General features: G+C 45.2%; 1 protein-coding gene across 10 annotated transcripts in view; it reads right to left on the bottom strand.

Annotated features, from left to right (window-relative positions):
• Window positions 1-20,276, bottom strand: part of BANP (BTG3 associated nuclear protein) — a 121,820-nt gene that overhangs the window by 21,487 nt on the left and 80,057 nt on the right. For 7 of the 10 annotated variants that reach the window (XM_019635140.1, XM_019635109.1, XM_019635115.1 and 4 more), the window contains 3 exons: window positions 19,741-19,871; window positions 17,954-18,025; window positions 14,752-14,790 (listed from right to left, as the gene is read on the bottom strand). In XM_019635140.1, coding sequence (XP_019490685.1) covers window positions 14,752-14,790; window positions 17,954-18,025; window positions 19,741-19,871 — 242 coding nt within the window. The remainder of the gene's footprint in view (window positions 1-14,751; window positions 14,791-17,953; window positions 18,026-19,740; window positions 19,872-20,276) is intronic. The other 3 variants (XM_019635125.1, XM_019635134.1, XM_019635160.1) reach the window with 1 other exon arrangement.

Here is a 20,276-nt window from a genome sequence, read left to right as displayed (position 1 = left end):
AAGATTTGCCAGCTGGTTACATCTGAGGACCTATTTTTAAGGAGACATATTTTTCCATCCTATTTTAGCAAACCTTCCATTAGCTAGGCCCGATTTACCCAACTGTTTCTGACTGAATGCTATGGACCCACCAGTGGCCTTGGGCTGGTGACCCGTGTCTGCACGTATGGCCTCGGCAGCTTTATGTCTCACTGCTCCGTCACCACCCGCCCCACTCTTGGTGAGGTAAGGCATTCACTAGTGGACAGGCGCATCTGTCACTGGGTTGTACGCCCACACCGTCACTATCCTAAGGGCTTCCATTTCAAAATCACCTGCATACTCTGACTTTCATCTTTCGCCAGCTGGAACACCATCCTCAGAGGTTAGACCAACCGACCTTCAGTAACAGGCACAGGGCTAATTTCTATGGACTGTCCCTAATACCAAGTGGACAGCACTGGGTGCTGGGCATACATCTGATGACATGAACATGAAGTGAGAAGAGTTACTGAAAGCAAGTGCAGTAGCTCAAAGGGGCAGATGAAGAGGCAGAATTAAAAATCAGTCTGGGTCACTTTACAAGCTTTTCATTTTACTTTGGGAATCAACATGAAACAATGGCCTAAATTTTTTGTGTACACATGAAAATCATCCCTAGGTTATCTATCTACTCTTAATGTATATTATGCACAGAGCAGCTACCAGTTTAATGTGTTCTTAATCTCTCTCTCCTCCCATCTCTGTCTTACACACACACACACACACACACACACACACACACACACACCTGATGGTCTCAGGTATTATACTTTCTCTCCAATCCAAACCCAGTGGCATGTCACATATATTTTCATTTCACTTTTGGACTGCAAATCCTTAGAGGAAATGTGAAGAAAGATGATAGTGGACTTTACCAAATATTTGCAAATATTCTCATTACCTGTATGAGAGGAAACATGGAACCTCCCAGCTGCTCAGAAGAAGGGGAATCACCCTGACACTGTCATATGTTTCTTGATCAGAAATCAACCTCTGCTCTGCAACTGCATAAAAAGTCGTAATACTAGCACTTGCACTGCTTCTGCTATGGCTTGTGCCAAATTCCTCAACGTAAATCCTATGTAGACAGCACTGTCTGGTCCTGTCTGCACATCCTCCATCAGCCTGTCGGTGTGAAAACGCCCACGGATATAGGCTCCTGATGAGAAAGACAGGGACCTGCGTTCTCATGTCCTTCAGTTTCCCACAGGTCAGTGAGTGAGTTAACACACAGGATTTCCTTTTGGTCATTTCAACACTGTTAAAGCAGCAGCTTTAACAATTTAACCAGGCACCTTGATCGGACTGGAATGATGGTTTCTAGATGAAGGATTCCTCATAAACACACAGCGAATTTAATAATCGCTCAGTGGTTCACTCTTAAAGTGAGTAAAAAGTGGGGCATTACTCTGTGCTAGAAATTTTCTTCCTTCTGCAGTAATTCTGTCATTTAAATGGTTCAAGGGCTGTGCGATTTTAGTCAAGCTCATGGGTGTCTTCTTATCTGTCAGAACTCAGGACACCGCAGGCCCCACTGCTCACGCCTCTTGCCACTGGATGGCCTGGTGGGCGGTTCCTTGGATGGGCCCCCTTCCTCCCTGCTCAGTGCCCTGGGATGGGGACGATATGACCCTGAAATCTCCAGACCGTGGAGACCAGCAGCACTGGGACACGCTCAGTGCAAATTACGGCACCCTCCCAGCCCGGCTCCCCTCAAGTTTTCTCCACTGTCGACCACTCTTCCCTTCTGGAATGGAACTACCAGAGTCCAAACATGACCACAGTTAAGGCCATGAAGAACAATCTGCCAATGTACAAACATGGACAAGTCAGAGATCCTAGACTGTGCACGAGGGGCAAGCCGTGGCCTGGTCAGAACAGGAATGAAATGTCCTAATAGGTATCTCCCATCACCAAGTGCTCTGTCTGCAAAGAAGTGAAATATCTGGAGCTAATGACAGAGCTCCAAGGTTCATTTCTGCTTCTAAAATCCCACCCACCACCCTTCAGTCTCCACAAGCCAGAAGTTCAGAAATTAAGGTCCTGGTGAAGCAGTGGTAACCTGACTTCCTTTCAAGTGACAGCAGCTGCTCTGATGGCTCCTGGAATAGAGTCCTTGGGACCAAAGACTCCTTTACACATTTCTTAGATGCTCTGCCTGGCCACTCAAACCAACAAGCACCCTGGTCTGGCCCCAGATGAGGGCTCCGGCTGCCCACTCAGTCAGGGGGCAGTTCCTCCTCAGACACAGCAGGCCCACTGGCAGAAAACACAGACACATTTAAAAGACTGTGACAGAAAAGTTTCAGAAAAGCCCAAAGAAATCACCAAAACTTACTTCTACAGAAAAAGTTCTACAACTTGGATCCCACTAAAAAGAAATTTGGAATTATGCGGAAGTCACAATTTTTCAGGTTGTTGAGCTGCGGGTTTTAAGCAAGTGCTCTTCTATACATTTCGAGGTTATTATTTGTGATTAAAATTATCAATGAATATATGCTACATTTTTAAATCACTTAAAAATGGAAGAGTGTTTCAAAATGTCTTCAATTACAAGACTTTGATGTGGGTGGGACTCAACCCAAGGGGCTCAAGGCGGCCATGGGCACAGTGACCAGGTATGTGATATGTCCAAATCATCAGAAATATCTCTGGGATTTTATTCTGAAGCTATTGCAGCCTCCACTGACATGAGCCCTTTTAAAGACATCATTTCAACTATTTAAATACTGAAAAAGCATACGTACGTAATCATTTCATCGAACTTCTAAAAATATTATAATACCCTGCCCAGCTCAAACCATTGTCCAGCTTTTTTCTGGTCTTTCCTGGCCTTAAACAGTCTTGTCTGTTACAACCATAGGGACAAAACAAGCCTAACAAGCCAGCGTTACTGATTGTCACTTGAGCCTGAAACTCCCTCACTGCTCAGGAGAGACCAAGAAGCTACAGCACAGTGAGTGCTCAGATCTTCTGTGCCCACTGGCATCTGGTCCGTTTTGCTTCATATAACAAGCCTCTGTTGGGGACCAAAAGGATTCCTGAAGAATTAGAGCCAGCAGCAGGAAATACTGTGGGCCCCTTGTCCCATCCGGGCCAGCTGCCTCAGACAGGGTGACAAACCCACAGCGTCTCGCTCAATCCAGGGCTGCCAGCGGGCCAGGCTCCTCAACCAGGCAGCAGGAGACCCACAGTTGTTTTCGTGACTTTTCTAGGATGTTTTTTTGGAACTAGTCAACACCAAACTCACTCCGCTCTGACCTTTTATGGCTTAAATTAAATTATATTTTCCACCATTTTTGGTATGGGAGGCTTTTCCATAAGGGATGAATTCCCTGAGCTACCTAGGTTCTCCAACATTTCTGTTTGTGTTTTGGCATGAAATGCAGGAACATATTTTCCTGAAGGGAACATTTTCATTAGAAGTGAAGTGATCAGTGTATATGCCATGAGGGAGGCTTACATTGTTCTCCTCACTGTGACAAACCATTAAAAGTGGGCTAAAGCCTCCCAGATACAGAGGAGACATTTTACTGCTACCGACAAAGGCAGGCTGCACACACGCGCGTGCACACACACAACACACGTGCTACATATGCGTACCCCTCCACACACATCCTACATAAACACACAAGCCCTACATACACACCCTTTATATACACACACACCCCCTACAGACACGTCCCATACACACACACAATCCCCCTTTTCTCACCTACTCCAAAAAAGTCCTACACATAAAATGCTAGATACTTCCCATCTCTTCTAAGCTTTTCTCCAGAAGGCCTCATTTCATGGAAAAAATTCTGAAAGCTACTGAAACTGACTTTGAAGCACAGTATAAGGAGGGACACAAATGCCAAGGAACTCAAGAGAGGTTTAAAAGTTTAAAGAATGCCAAAGCTGCTGTCAGTTGGATATTGGTAAAGTTTTCTCACAAATACACAATGGGAATAACCTGAATTTATCACTGTGTTGCTTAACTTTGTTTAATATACTGGGGGTGCCAAAAAAATGTACACAAGTGGACACTTTGGTCAGCATTGCTCAAGCAGTAGATTGCCAGAATCAGAAGCGTCTAGACGCTGATGGTAACTTTTTTGAGCACCTCTTATAATTGCAGAAGTCAAACGCGACTTGTATTCATCTTTTGTTATCGGTATATATCATTACAATTTTAATATAGTTTTCTTTTCTTAAAATGTATATACATTTTTTTTGGCACCCCCTGTACATGTAGTGTGTGTGTGTGTGCGCGTGGTGTATTCATTATTACAAAGATGGGCTTACCAGGACACACAAAAAATCTCCCTGGTTACCAAGTGATCTGACATTGTTGAGCCTATAGACATATAAAAACTTTTTCATATACATCGTATGTGATACTAATAGCTACCATTGGGGGTGGGGTGGGGGTGGGGAGGACCTATCAGTATAAAAATATCCATCTAGTTTAAATAGTATTAAACCATTTCATGATTCATGATCTAAGCAGCAGCATGACTAAAGCTCAAGTCCTTAAAGATTTCCCAGGTGGCTAGAAATCTCTCAAATATAGAGGAATAATTGACCCAGATTTGAATGTTTTAATAGACATAATATTGCTTAGCAACAGAGTTTAGTACAAAGTGAGTATTCAAATCTTACTAAACTCAATCTACTAGATCCAAATTCTGCACCATGCATGCAGCCTGGACCTGAACGTAGCACTGTGCATCTGCACGGTTCTGCCCCAGGCCTGAGAGCCTGATGAACGCACCATGTAACAAGGCAGGAAACAGCTCTGGTAAATTTGTCCTTTAATTTTCTTGTACATTTTCATAGTTTCGGTGGCCTTACTCTCCCCCACTCCCCACCCCAAATTCCTAGGAGCTGGGCAAAGGAAGCACTGTCCTTTCTGTTTCAACAGAAAGAGGTAGAGAAGGCAATGAGAAGAAAAGACAGATTAGAACACAGCTCATGATAAACAACTCACTTGACTTCTCGGTGGTGATGGTGGTGATGATGATGATGTGGTAGATGACAGTGGTGATAATGGTAGTGATGGTGGTGGTGGTGATGGCAGTGATGATGGTGGAAGTGGTGGTAACAATAGAGAACTGGAGCCAGTTCGGCACTTCAGGGGTCACGAGAGTTGGGTTCTGGGTCCCTTTCTGACTGCACCTCCTCCCACAATCCTGGAAAAGCTACTATCTACTGTCCTCGTGTGTAAAAGGGGAAGAACACTCACCTAGTTCCTGAGCTTATCTCATTTCCTCTACAGAATACTGCCAAAGAAGTTATGACGTAGGACAAAGCCCATGTCCAACTCTAGGAAGGGACACCTGAGTCATTGCAGGCAGACGGCTACTCCCTGCAGTGCTTTGGAAGGGAAGGCATAGTCAAGTATCTGAAGGTAATTTTATATGATGAGGAACCTTGATACATTACATCGAGGTTAAAGGAACCCCTGATGTGTTCTTCTTGGTTGTGTTTTGATCTTTATTAGCAACTTAGGCTAACTAAAACAAGGAATGTACCAGCACACTCTCAGGAATGGGTGCCTGTCCTTGGGTGTTGAAGAGCCCAGGAAACAGGAAGCAGCCTCAGACATGGTGCTCCAAGAGGAATTTGAGGTCAGCCAGCAAAAGCTGCCAATTATTATATCTAAAAACAGACTGCTTTAGGAGCACTATTTCTTAGTCATATGAATAAATGTTTAGATCTTTGCTTTGTTTTCTTAGACTCCCCAAAGAAACAAGATGAATGGAATGCAAAGGTATTTCGGAAATTGTATAAATCTGTATTTTAAAAACTCAAATTTTTTTAAATGCAAAAAAGAAAATTGTATAGACTGTTTTAACAGTTCTATAATTAACAATGTATAATTATGAAAATGCACCTGACTTTATCATTAGCCAAGCTGCCTCAACAAAGCACATAACTAATCAATCATGCAAACTTTCTTAATGTGAATTTTATGCCACATGGATAGGTGGGCTGGTGTCTGCCTGAGGTCACGACATTGGCATTGACAGATTAACCCCCAACCCATCAGCTCGAACAGGAAAGGTCATTTCTGGAGATTCTAGCATGGGATTCACCCAATAAATGTCTATGTGGAAACATGTTCATCCTTGTAATTGCAGCAGTGCAATTACGAGGGGCTCAGGTGGACAGCCTAGCTGAGCTCCCAGCAGTGGACCAGCACACTTTAGCCCCGGGAGTGAGCCCCCAGACAGAGCAGTCCGCTAAGCCTCCAGATGACCCCAGATGATCCCAGGGACACCACTTGGAGCAGAACCACCACCTGCTGAGCCCAATAAACCCAGAGTCATGAAAGATAACGAAAGGTCATTGTCTTTAGCCCTAAGTTTTGGGGTGATCTGTTAATACATCAAGTGGTAACTGAAACAAGAGTGACAAACTGGTTGTGTAGGGAAGTGTCCTTGCGCTTATAAAGTTTTTGGTGTTTGCAACTTACTAACAAATAGAACACACACACACACACACACACACACACACACACGCACACACACCCGTACTTAAACAAATGTATGAATTTCTGTTTGTTTGTACTTTTATACAATTGAATTATGAATCGTTGATGACTGGTTTTTCAATTCAGGCAGTTTTAGAACTAGGATCCTCTGTACTGCAATACCAATGCCAATTAATATCTGTGATTTTTATGGACACAGTAACTTCTTGTTCAACCATTGTTCCCACTTACATGACTAAATGGAGACAAACCACTTACTTGGTTTCACTGTAAACGCAAAACGCTCAAAGCAATCATCAAGAGTAGATGTCGCAAAGGCAGGGCGTACACTAAATGCTAGTGCCTTGTCTATATTTAACTGTATTTATCCCAGTTGATCTCGCCTGAAATATCCGAATTAACCCAAAAGAGAAGGACTCCCATCCTTGTTAATGTGACTGAAATGCTCAGCTGGCAAAGAACTAGAAACCAAGCCCACATGCCCGCTCTCTCCTAAAGAATGTTCTTAATTTGATGAGTTATTACATTATGCTCTAATTAAAACAACATATTTTCTATGCCTTATGCAATCTAACCCCCCTAGAAAACAATTATCTTTAGAGAACTCAAAGGGAAAAAAATACAGCATTTTCAATTCAGCCCACTTAAATGAGTTACAGGAGATGTCTGGTTTTGATAGGAAGTCATGTGGCTAGGAGCTGCATGTCGCCGAGCGTGTGACCTCAGAGCACTCTTGCTTCCACTGTGGTGCCAAAGCCGGGCCCATCTCGTGCTGATGCCACAAAACCCGCTGCAGAGCAGGGCATACCTCACAGTTTCAAAACCATTATCTCCTCAACTCATCACGCAGATGTAAACTTTAATGTCTTATACTTACATATCACAAGTTGTTTCGTGGAAGCCAATTTGACACTGGAGATATTTTCAGAAAAAAAGTCTTTTCTTTTTGGCTGCTTCTCTCCTCCACTATTTAAATTTAACCTCTCCGCAAAATCTCTCTACTTCCATGTTGAATTCTACAACTGTAATGCAATCTCCAAAACTGAGCCAGATTGTTATTTCTCCAACTAATTAGATACTTCTGAAAATTATTTTGAGTTGGCCAAGTGTTCAATCACATCAAAATAATCAGAACCAAAGCATGTACCTCTTGCTAGCTAAACTCTGCGTATCCCACTATTCCCTGTAAGAACTTGGCAATTTTTACCCAAAATTCACCATTCAAACTGAAAAACTTATTTAAAAAGAAAACCTCACAGTCAACTGTTTGAGTTACATGTGATTTCTGAGAGGTTGGCGTGAGCTGTGATTACATCTGAGCTTGCCCCATTGTCTTGGCTCCCACAGTTTAAAAATATTGAGCCGTCAGCTTCCCCTCACTTTCTTAAGTGTTAACCCCCTAAGCCCAGAGTTTGCTACTGCCAGCACTGGGGGGCACTGCTAAATGGGTTCAAATTTAGATTACTACCTTTAAAATTATTTAACTATAGTACATAGTCCTAGCCATGTAAAGAGAAAGCATATTTGCACTCAAATTTTAGTGTACTACTGCAAAGTGCACAAAACACAGCAGCAACAAATTCACAAAGCACTACAAAATCAGGTCATTGGTGCTTTCAAGGCTTTGAGTTAAGCAAAAATCCTCTGTGGACACAACAGTTGTGAGAGTGTTTTCGTGGTATCTGGGAAAAGGTGTGAGTCTGGGATGGGCTGGAACGCACTGTCACCGCTCCCATTTCGAACATCAGACTACAAAGCCCCCACGCCCTGAAGTCTTGCTGTCCAGCGAAGTTTAGGAAGAGCCAGGATCTGAAGAGTGAGGACGCCTTACTAGGGCCAAACTCTGACTCACACGCACGAGTGCTTCTCTCTGAGCTCTAACCGGGGCTCATAGAACAGAGAGATGCACACTGCACTCCATTCCAGCAGACCCCACAATGTGTAGGCTTTGCTGTACAGGGCCAGCTTTACCCGTCCCACAGGCGAGGCGGGATGAGTGCAGAGCAGGACTGAGCGCAAACCCAGGCTCTGTCTCCCACCCCCCCGCTCTTCTTCTGAGGGGAATCCTGCCTATTTCCCCCTCCTCACCTGAAAAAGTTCTTCTGGCAAATCGTTGCAAGATATGAGAGCACAAGGCTAACTACACACCTTCCTGAGCTCACCTAGCGAGTGAAGGAGCCCTGGACCCCAGGTCTGAGTGCTGATCTATTGTACTTTGTGGAGACTGTTGGTGGCAGGCCCCCCTTTTGAGGCTCAAATGCAAATCTGAAAAGTTGAAAGGGGTTTCAGAGATACTCTTGGTTTTCCAGGAAGAGTGTGACTTTGAAGTAACACCGTCTGTGCCCTAAGTGCCTTGGGCTCCCGGTCTCCGGGCTGACGGAGGCAGAAAGCATGCACGACTGTCAGCCATGCCACAGGCCTCTGCTTCCTACAACGGGTACTCAAAGCAAAGGTACTCATTCCAGAAAGCGAATGTTTCCTCTCCTCCACAATAGCATCAATTTGCTTGAATTCTCACTTTCCCTTAAGAACAGCCAGTGTCGCAAGGGGCAGAACCATCAGGCCGGCACAGCACTGGAGGTAATGTGACTCCTGGACAGCAAGATGCAAACCGTTGAGTGACAGAAGCCTAGACTTTACGGGCTATGGCCGAAGAAGTTCCAGTAAAAAAGACAGACATTGTGTTACTGGAACACAAGGCACCATTAATCAGAACTTAAGGGTTGCTCCCAAAACCTTTTTAACCACATCATTCTTAATCAATGCTCAACACTGGGCCAGGTTGTAATCCTGTACTATTCATTTAAAAGGTCTTCAAAAATATCTTGCCAAGGTTAAAACGTCCGTATAACTTTACAAGTATTTTCTATGTATAAAAAAGCAAGGTCAAGAAAACACGGTCACCAAAGTTAGCCCGAACCGAACTTTGTGCCTTGGCCTTCCAACTACCGTGAATGCTTTGAGGGCTGATCTGTTCGTGCTTGGCGAAACCTGGCTTCCTGATTCAGGGAAAGGAACAAGCTCACTGAAACACATGAAAAGGCTGCCTTGACCAAGATGGTCATGCTCCCTAATGAATGTTTGGTAAGAAATGTGACGGGGAGTTTTCTCCAAGGAATTAGAATAAGTGTCCTCAGCCTTTTTCCATCCCAGCGTCCGGCGCTGTTACTCGCCAGTCAGGTCCAAGCCTTGGCAGCACTGTGAAATATAATCTGGGATTTTCAATAACACAAACATAATGCTTCCTGCCATCCAAGATTCCACTTGTTAATAGTTCCCTAACATTACTAAAACATGTTTATATTACGTTTGGCATTTAACAAATAATTTGAATTCATTTTAGAAAGCTGAGTTCTAATCTGAATTGTTTCACAGTGATGAGGCTCAGATGATCTGCTTTCTTTGAAAGGTTCATTCATGGCTATAATTTTAACAAGAAAGGGAACATTTTCTAATTAATGCTTTAAGTATATAGCTTTCTAAATAACGTCTCCAAAAGTCAATCAATCAATCTCTCTCTCTCTCTTACACACACACATCCACACGTGCGCGCGCATGATAAAACTAAAGGGATGTTCTCTGCCAGACTCTACATCAAGACTTCCTAAGGGTCACAGTCCAGGGACATCTCTCAAGAACAGAACAGATCTTACTTTCAGTGTGGAAAGTAACATCTTCTCCCTTCAGAGTCTATTCATCACTCTCATGCCCTGCCTACATGGGCAGTTCCTGTGGGTTTACACAAATGCACCCAGTCTCCCAGAGGGGTGGTTGTGTGGACAATAAAGTGCCAACCAGATGCCAGGCTGGTCACTGGGCAGCCTTCTGCTCTTCGTGAAGGCACAGCTTCCTGAAGCACGTCCCATTTCAGTGACAAGGAAACCCAGGCAGGAAGAAGTAAAGTCTTTGCCCCAAGCCGACGCACTCATGGAGTGGCAGCACTGAGGCGAGGCTTAGATCCCAGTTACAACCCTCCCACCCACCCAGTTCTCTTCCAAACCATATCCCACCCAACGCTGGGCCTAACTTCGTGGCCAGAGCAAGGGTGTTAGGAGGCGGCACCATGGGAGTGCACAGATGCAGGCGTGGCAAGCGGGGCGAGAGCCCTGAACAGGTGCTTCACCTCTCACCGCTGACCTACTGGGGGTAGCAGGACCCCACAACCCTAACTTTCTCTGACAGAGAATAAGCGGGAGATCCAGGGCCCCACAGAGAAAGGCCTCTCTGTTGCTGGCAGAGGCTGGCTCAACATCCCAGGCTGCGCCCAGCAGGGCCTCCCAGAACAGAGCAGCGGCAACCGAGCCTCTGGGAGAGGGCTCCTTCTCTCCCTAACCTTCCTTGCAAGGAGAATGTGAAGACACACAGTAAGTGATGAATTTAAAAATACTCACTGAGTGAAAAAGGAGACAGTGGCATGTAGCAGTAGTAGTTAGTATTAGGAAATCTCCTACACTCCAATAGTACCTATGGTCAGACTAGGGATAAGAGAAATCAGCATAGTTTGAATTTGTTTAATAACGTGACATTCAACAACAAGAACCACCTGGGACAAAGCCAGAAACGCACGTGAACAGCTGAAGGACCAGCCTCAGGCCCATGCATCTGTCTCCAGGGCCCATGACCAGAATTAGTGACAGACAGCATCTTAATTTCAGCCCTAACAAATCTGGCCACCTGGCTTCCCTGCAAAAAACAGGTTAGATGAAGGACGAGGAAGGATCACTACATGAAGATGTGCATGGCCGAAAATGGAAGGAAAAGAAACATGTGAATGCACCACATGGTTCAGGGCTGCCTCATGCCTAGGCGCTCACCATCTCCTGAATGCAGATCCCAACTAAATCTCCAGTTCTCTGCGGGTCTGCAAGTTGTTTCTTTCCAGATCCTTCCTTCCCACGTTTGAGAAGCACTGGGCACTGCTATAAAGTACCAGGCACGCTCACACTCTCATCGGAACCCACAGCAGACCTGCCAGCTGACACATCCCCGCATGGGATGGGACTAGGATCTCTTGATATTTCATTTGAAGAAAATATATGATTCAGAAAGTATGGCCCACTGTCAGAACCACATTACAGGATTATTTCAATGTAGTATAATAAACTCCACATGACAGGAAGACATCAGATCTCCCTGTTGGAAATGAAGCTTGCTGCAGGCTTGACCTTACAAATCCCACCACCGGCAGCTGCAGTCCGTGATGAGCACAGCACACGCTTCCTTCCCCTCTCCTGCCTGGTAACAAAGGGAGAGGTGCTTTCACAGAACCTGTGCACTGACTGAGGAAACACTCAGCCAATACAAGCGAGATTAGCAACACGCATCTCAGAAGCAGAAAAGGGAAATCCCAGGATAAACATGACCCTAACACAGGAACAGATGTGGGAAGAGGCTTGACAACCCCCGGCATCAAGAAGGGAGTGTCCTCGGTCATCAGCCCATAGGTGATGGCTAGCTGCTCTGTAAGGGTTCCAAGTGTCACCGCATAGTCAGCCTTAAACGACACTTACACCTATTGAGTAAGAATTTAACGTGAAGCTAATGAGATGGTTAGTGGGTCTATGAACTCGAAAAGATAACATAATTTTGCAAACGGGTATATTATGTAATTTTTACATAATTTTAAAATTACGCCAATAATAAATTTCTTTGTGGGCTTCCATAATTCTGGAGGATTTTATGTTCCCCAGAGTTGAGGCAGCCATTCATCACCTCTCCCCCAATAAAGCTGCGGTGAGCCTGGTGTTGTCAGTCTTCAGTAAATCAAACACCAACATGTACACCAGGACTGGCAACTGGGGAGCTGCTGTCTGAGCATCGCGCGAGGGGAGATTCTGGGGCTGCATGTGGGTGAAGGGGAAAGAGCCCTAGACCCACAGGGACTGTCCTCTCATGGGCATGAGAAAGAGAGGAAGGAGGAAGGGAGGGAGAGGGAAGGGCGGGGAGATGGAGAGACAGAGGCTGAGGTGGTGGGGGAGGAGGGGAGAGACAGGGCGACAGGCGCTCCTGCCTCAAGCACTGCGGTGTTTCTTAGTCAGCCCTATCAGTGACATCGAGTCGAGTGGGGTGTTCTGTGTCTAGCAAAACATTATTCTGTTTCACAAGTACTTTGTCAATTTAGAAAACAAGGCTTGTAAAGAGCAGGGTAAACTTAACAGGAACAAGGACTAGAGAGATGATAAAATACAAAAAAACAATTCCCAACAAATGGAAAACAAGAAAGGATTAGCTAAAAACAGATTTAACAGAAAAAGGTGGCCTCCTATGAACACATACTGTTTATTTAAGTCAGAAAGCAATTTCCTTTAGAAAAGAACAAGGTACCAAATACTAAAATTCCTCTAGCCACCATCGGTGTTAGTCCTGCCTTTAAGTTCTGTTCTTAACTGAAGATCCCACAAACGTGACCCATGATGAGAATCAGGTAGAGGTGGGAAGGCAGCATGAGATTTTACAGATGTCTAATAAATTATTATTTATGTAACACAGAACGTGAACGGTGCAGTAGCTCTATTTATTTTGTGGCGAGGTTGCTAAGAGAAAGAGTCAGTGGGAACTTGGAGGAAGACGCACCTGAACGGACATAAATCAGCGGTAAATCACGGCCGTGCGCATAGAACAGGCCGATGAGGCACGAGCACGAATGCAAGCAAGGCAGCAGCACTTGGTGAGAGTGAAGAAGGGGCGAGCGCAGAGAACGCTCTAGTTTGGGGAATTTTCAGAAGGTGGCTCTTCCGATGTAAACTCCAGGAGTCCCTCCCTGAGTTGAAAACTGTGGCTGGAGCTCATGTGCCTACCGGACCTGTCCACAAAACCTGGGTTCTTTGCTTTCATGATTTCTTGGGGATGGTGTTGTCTACAACCATACATAGCGACACAAAATAAAACCCTGACTATATTTCAAAGTCCCTAGTGGAATTTTGCTCAGGAATAGGAACAGAAACAACAGGAAAATCAAAGGGAAAAGACGTGCTTTTCTCATGAATTAAAGTTAAGCAACATTTTAATTAGGATAAAATTTCACTCCCAGTACAATTACAAACCATTAATTGTCAAGCACAAAGAGATAAACTACTGCTGGTGACCAGTCCTCTCCTGCCCCAGCTGGGACATCTCTAGTCTGACTGAGAGAAATATCAGAGAAAAGCTGCTGAGAACTGATTTCTACTGGGTCTGGCCAATGGCTTTATTACCAAGACAGCTCAAAGAAACAACTGTGGGTTTTTAAAATTTTGCATTTCTTTGGCTTTTTGGCTCTTCCAAGGCAGTTATGTTATATTTATATATTAATATTGCTTCAGGACTCTGATTAAAACCTCATGTGTATTTTCAAGATGAAACTTTCAAACTAAGAAATTCCAATTTAAACAAATGCTTTAAGGTCTGTCGCAATTCTCCCAAGGCGCCCTGAGGGTTCAACAGAAAATTCAAGGGGTATAACTATCCTTTCGCTTCCCAGGCCAGCGGTACACATTCTCCACAACCCATTCATGGCAGACATCAGTCCCTCGCTGATGACAACAGGAATACACACAGGAGCTTCAAAGGGAGTGTGTACTTGGTTTTGAGAATAGCAAGTATTATTACCTTGACAGTAAATGGGCTCTATTTATGGCTAAGTTATGTGTTATAAAAAAGGAAGATTATCCAGACTCTCTTTCATAATTATTCAGAGGTTACAAATGAAACTGTAATGGAAACTCAACAAAATGACATGTAAATTTTAATCCTCGAATTCACCAGCAATTTCACTTGGTCTTAGAAAGCAAATCACTCCCTAGAAACCCTCATGGTTGGCACACTTCACTTTGTAAAGACAACTCCTATCGAGTGTGTTCAATGACTGTTTCAGTTACTTGTTGTCTGAGATTAGAAAAGAAGCAGTGGCTGGAGTTTGACAGCAATATCCATGAACAAAACCTACCTTAATTCTGATATGTGAGTACAGCTACTGTACAAACATGGTTATTGACAACATTCATGTCAACTTAAAGAAACAGTGATAAACAAATGGGTGTGTTTCACCTGGAAGGCAAAGAGCTACCTGAAACCCCACAAAGAAGCCGAGGTAGCCCAGAGCTCTGCAGTCCACGTCTTTCAGGATGTCCTTGGCCACCAGGAATAAAGCTAGCATTTCCCCAGCTAGCACTGTGCCACCCTCTTGCTTCCTGTTCCCTCCCTGTGGCAATGCCACGTCTAGTTATCCACCACAGCAAACAGACATGAAGTGAAGGCAGGTGAGCACTTACCTGCCCATCCTGTCCCACGTGGTGTATCTGTAGATTGCCCTGAAAAATGGGTGGAAAAAAGAGAGATCAGTACAAAAAAGGACTTCAAGACATAGGCAGACAGAGGCAGGAACGTCCCCATGCCATTTGTGAATAACCAGCAAACCCATTAACATCAATTCTACAAAAACTCAACCCCCTGTTGCAATAAGAACCCCAAAACAAAATATTGAACCTGAGTTTACAGATATTATTTTTCCTTATAAAAACAAACAAAACAAACTCAAAAAAACATTGTACCCCCGATTCTGACCCCAAACGAAAATGTTGTTTTTTTCTCTTTTTATTTTGGAACTATTTTAGACTCACAAGAAGAACCGAAAGTGGTACTGAGAGGTCCCATGTACCCATCGCCAGCTTCCCCCAATGGGGACACCTTACATAATGACAGGGCATTATCACAACCAGCAAACTGACAGGACACAAGGCAATTAACCAGGCCACAGGCCTACTGGGATCTTACCAGTTTGAAATTCATTTTCACTTGTTTAAAAAAAATAATAACTGCTTTAAGTCTGGTAGGTTCTGCAGGTATCCTAATTTTGACAAAATAGTAACTGAATTTTTAAATGAACAAGGTAAGATTTTATTGTGATAAGAAGATAAATGCATATTATAACTTGTTACAAAGTAATCATTAGTATTATCAGCAATGTCTTCTAATTCATTGCATTCAATTCCTAATGGAAACAAAAAATACCATATTATAAACACAACAGGGATTCAGTTATGAAAACTGGGGGGAAAAAAAAGGGCAAAATTGATTTAAAAATTCATATTCTAATGACTTTTTGTCAAAAACAATGTAAAAGCAGGGCCGGCCGAGTGGCTCAGTTGGTTAAGAGCTCCCTCAAGAGTTTGAGCTCTGAGCAACAGTAGTTCGATGCCCGGCCTGAGCTGAGCTGATGCTGAGCTGCCAACAGGTGGCAGGATGGCTCAGCTAAAATAAAAAACAAACAAAAAAAAACAATGTAAAAGCAAATATATGCTGATTTTTCCTTTTATTATTGTATCAATTTTCCTTCCTCTCAAATGGCTACCAGCAAATTAAGCATTCTGATTGTGTGTGCCTTCCAAAATGACACCTTTAAATTGTTAATATGGCCTCCACTTGTTTGTGCCTTTAAAAATGAAGCCTCCCTGCCCCTCAGCAAGACATCCCAGTTAGCATGCAGGTCTCCTGCACCACTCTTCACATCTCCCACACAACCCGTGCTAGGACGCGCCAACAGATTCCTCTCTCATCACCGTGCAACTGCTTGACTTTCCCAGTCAAGGCTTCCAGGACCACCTTCAGGTTCACTGTCTGCTGCTCTCCCTCCCCGGACTGATGCTTCAGCCACCGCAGCGTGCTTTCTCCCAGTCACTTGTTTGGCACATGCTGATTAGTGAACTAATTATTCCTATGAATGAATCAGTCCCCCCATTTTACCAGGCATTTATTTTTCCACGCATAGGGATCCACTCAGTCAGGTAAACTCATCCTCTTCTCTGCTCATCTCTTCCCTTTGCATGCAGGGCCCACTGATAAACCCGTGGGGTCCAGATGAAAGCAACTCCTTCAGAAAGCATTCCGATCCCCTCTCCCACCAGTCTCGTGTTCTCTGCACCAGGGAGTGCATGTCACTCCCGGCCATCCTGGCACAATCATCTCCTGTACACTGTCAGGACCCTCTAACTCACATTTTCACCACAGCAGCAACAGACAGCACAGCAGCCTGCACAGAACGGGAGCTCAGCAAACGTCTCACATGAGAGTCAGTGAGCAAATTATGGCCACCTCCACCTCGGCCCCCTGGGTTCTGGGCACTGAAAAGTCAAAAGGGCACTAGTGTCTTATCTACTTCCTAGGTTGCTGCTAGAATAAGAGCAGAAATGTCCACAAAGCAGCTCTGAAAAGCCATCAGGCACCATTTAACTCGTCAAACGCTTCCCAACGCTTCCCTCGAGAGAGTCCCCTGAAAGGCTCTTTGACGATTCAGGACTCTAGCTGCTTTCGGAATTGGTGTGGAGGAAACCCAACACCCGTGTAACAACATGCCACAGTGTAGGTCAGGCACAAAGCCGGTACTATCTTTACAGCCTGGAAACAAGTATGTTCCTCAGCTCCCGGCCCACACTGCAAGGGGTACGCTGTTCCACACTACGCTTGGTCTGCAGAGCACATGCGCACTGCTCAGCATCCACGGGACGAGGTCAGAGTAAGTCAAGGGCACTGAGTCTGCTGATGCTGCCCTGTGCTACAGGAAACAGTCAACAGTGTCCCTGCAACAGATGGCTACCAACCACCCATGTCCTGCACAGGCAAGCTTGAAAGAGAAGGTCCCACCTGAGGAACTCACAGAACATCAGCAACATGACGGGCTGGCCTCATCTTCCAACAATTCAGATGGTCAAACTGACCTTCACACACCGACCACCTACAGTAGCTGATACGCACAAGGAGCAGCGCTTGTACAGCTGGGAGGACTCCCTGCATTCTGTCCTTATCATGGATTAGAATTAATGAAAAGGGAATGCCAAAGCACTGACACCGTGATAAGAAGCCTGGATCTCATGAACTTAAGGCAGCTGAGGAAATCCTAGAAGCGGCAAGTGTGTGGAGAGCCAGGAAAAGCTGAGCTGAAAGCTCACAGGATGTGCGCATGCTGTCTCACCAGATTCCCAGCCTCCCCACAAACAGGCACTGGTCCCACAGTGCAGAGACGGGGGCTGAGGCTCCCGGAGGTGAGAACGCGTGCGGTCAGTCACAGGGGCAGAGCCTCACCTCCTGCTCTTCCCACTCCAGCAGGCTGGGGAGCTCCCCAGGTGGGAGAGCAGGGCTGGAGCTGTGCTGGGAGCTAGGTCTGCATCTCAGGTGGAAAGACGGGAAGCAGGATGGGTAGGGAGAAAAGGGGTGTTCCGAGGGCAGCTCTAGCCAGAGCAAAAACCTCGACACAGCCAGTATTTACCAAGAAAACCAGACGGGTTGTGCAGATAAACCAGCATTACAGCAAGGGCAGGAGGACAGGCAGGGCCTCGAGTTTGTGCCCAAGGAAACGAGAGTCAGGAGTCAATGCTGGATATCCGTGTTGTCCGGGGCCTCCCACTTGTCCACCTCATTTGACCAAGATCAGAGTGCAAACAGAGCGGGCTTTGGGTAGGACTGGCAGCCGCGACTCACCTCGCTGTCCTGCGTGATCTGCACCTGTTCCCCCTGAGGCACCTGGGCGATGTGGAGGTGACCCTGTGGGATCCGCAGAGAGAGAAGACAACAAGAAGCATCAGAAGAAAATCGAAACCAGGAGAAACAAGAAACGTTTTCTGAAACTTGTTCTTGAGTATCTGCTCACAATTCAAGAAAAGACAATATGTACATGGGATAAGCTATTTAACAGCCTCTGGAAATTAAACATTTAGTAAGTAACACCTACAGAACATTTTGCAGTAAACCTTAAAGGAGCAATGGGGCCTAGGAAAAATCTGTTAAATTTTTAAATGTTACTAAACAGGCAAATTTCAGAATGTGAAGGACATATAGAAAAGGAAAACAGGTTTTCCAAAATATCAGAATTAAAAAAAAAATCATACTATCAACTCAGAGGGACCTGAAACCCCGTGGAACTGCCAGGCAGGGTCTGTGAGAGCCGGTGGGGTACACAGGGCTGTGAGGTTGGGGGAGGGGAGTTGTGCATCTACACTGAAAACAGGTCAGGCAATTTTTTTTTTAAATCAAAGAAACACTTACATGACTACTTAAACAGCTAGAGTAAACACTAGTAAATGTGGTTCCCTGCACCCCCCAGAAAAAAACCCAAAGCACCCAACTACAATGCATTTATGTTTATAGATACAGGCAGACAATTAATTCCTCTAAACCTTAACTTTGCTCAATGAAATGAATACCCATGGTCTTATTTAACATTCTATCTTAATGAAAATGGACCTTCAAGTGAACTACTGTAGAATTTTCTATTGCTTTCATTTTACTATGTCTATGTGAACCCTGTATGCAAGTTATCTATTCTGGAATTCTTTCACAGAACTTTCTTACTAATAAGATAAGAGTAATTGCCTTTGTTACTGTCAATTAAACAAAGAATTTACTATTTGTAACTGCTTCATCTCCTTTGGAAGAAGAAAAACCCCATTTAACAGTCCTCATCAGTACTTTCTGGAAGCCCACCCCTTTCCAGGCAGTGTGCTGAGTGTTACATCAAACCGAAGCTACCTTGAGATGAGAATCAGGGTTCCAGGAGAAAGCCCCCACAATGCAGGTGTACCACAAAGAGGCTGGGTGTGACTCAAACATCAGCAGGACCCCAGGGGCACGCTGAAAATGTCCTGTTCCCTAGTGAAGTTTCTGCCCCCGACACCTCGGCCACAGGATCTGTGAAGGGTGTGGGGGAATTTCCACCTGGGCCAGCACCACTTAGAGGCAGGATGACAAGGCTGTGCAGGCTCCCCGCACGCTAACTGTCCAGGCAAGCTCAGTGCATGACCCACAATCCAAAGGAAATGCTATGCTGTAACTAAGGCCACCAGCTTTTTCCACTGACCCCAGAAAGAAACTCCCTTTTTCTCCCCCCTGTAAAAGGGTGCCCGTGTTTCTGAAATGAGAAAATATTTATGATACAGCTATGACGCCTCCCAGGAGGACGGGCAGCAGCAGGGTCCCTTAGAGCTGACAGTGACCACCAGGTGCAGCACAGCAGGGGGGCCACGAAGGGCCCATGACAATGACGCTATCCCTCGGTACCCACCCTCATTATGAAATGTAAGAGCTCCCACCCCGAACTACTTTTACTTGAACATGGCACTCACTCGTCCCTCATCCCGAGCTAGCCACATGATCCAGAAACCCAGAGAGAGCTGGTCTTACGGCCCCCCCCCCCAGCCCTCAATCCCCGGAGCTCCCTCCCCTCCCCTCCACGCCCTCCCTCCAATTCATTCTGGCAGAAGGGTACATACTACTTGGACCTGTCCGTCCTCTCCGATCTGGTGGATCTGGACCTGCTGGGCATTGGCCAGGGCATAGTGGAGGGCCTGCGGCTGGGGCTGGGGCATCTCATTGGCGGGTGGTGGCGTGCTCATCAAGCTCTCTGTGGGGAAACAGATGGTGCTCAGCAGCAGCCGGCAGATGAGCCGTGCGTGCACACCTCGGGGCTGCCTTCTCTTCGCCGCCCCCAGACTCCACAGAAGAGGAAAGGACATTCTTCATTCGAGGACCTGAGTTAACGTGTCCCAATGGAGAGTACGGCATTTGTTGAGCTCACTAGTAATAAGCATTAGATAAGGCAGATTTCTGACCTGTAGATAGAAGGAATCTAAACAATTGGCTGGCTATTCACCAACACAGATGATTCTCATCTACTTATTTAAATGAATTTCCTCGGGATGTATCAACAAAATGAAAAATAGGAATAAACTGATATTAAACTGTTTTAGAATAGCAGTAAGTAACATGTGACCTTAGATAATTAAACTAACTACAGAAAAAAGCTCTG

Source organism: Hipposideros armiger, unplaced genomic scaffold (assembly GCF_001890085.2).
Source record: "Hipposideros armiger isolate ML-2016 unplaced genomic scaffold, ASM189008v1 scaffold_19, whole genome shotgun sequence".
Classification (NCBI taxonomy): Eukaryota; Metazoa; Chordata; class Mammalia; order Chiroptera; family Hipposideridae; genus Hipposideros; species Hipposideros armiger.
This window is presented reverse-complemented; position numbering and strand designations above follow the sequence as displayed.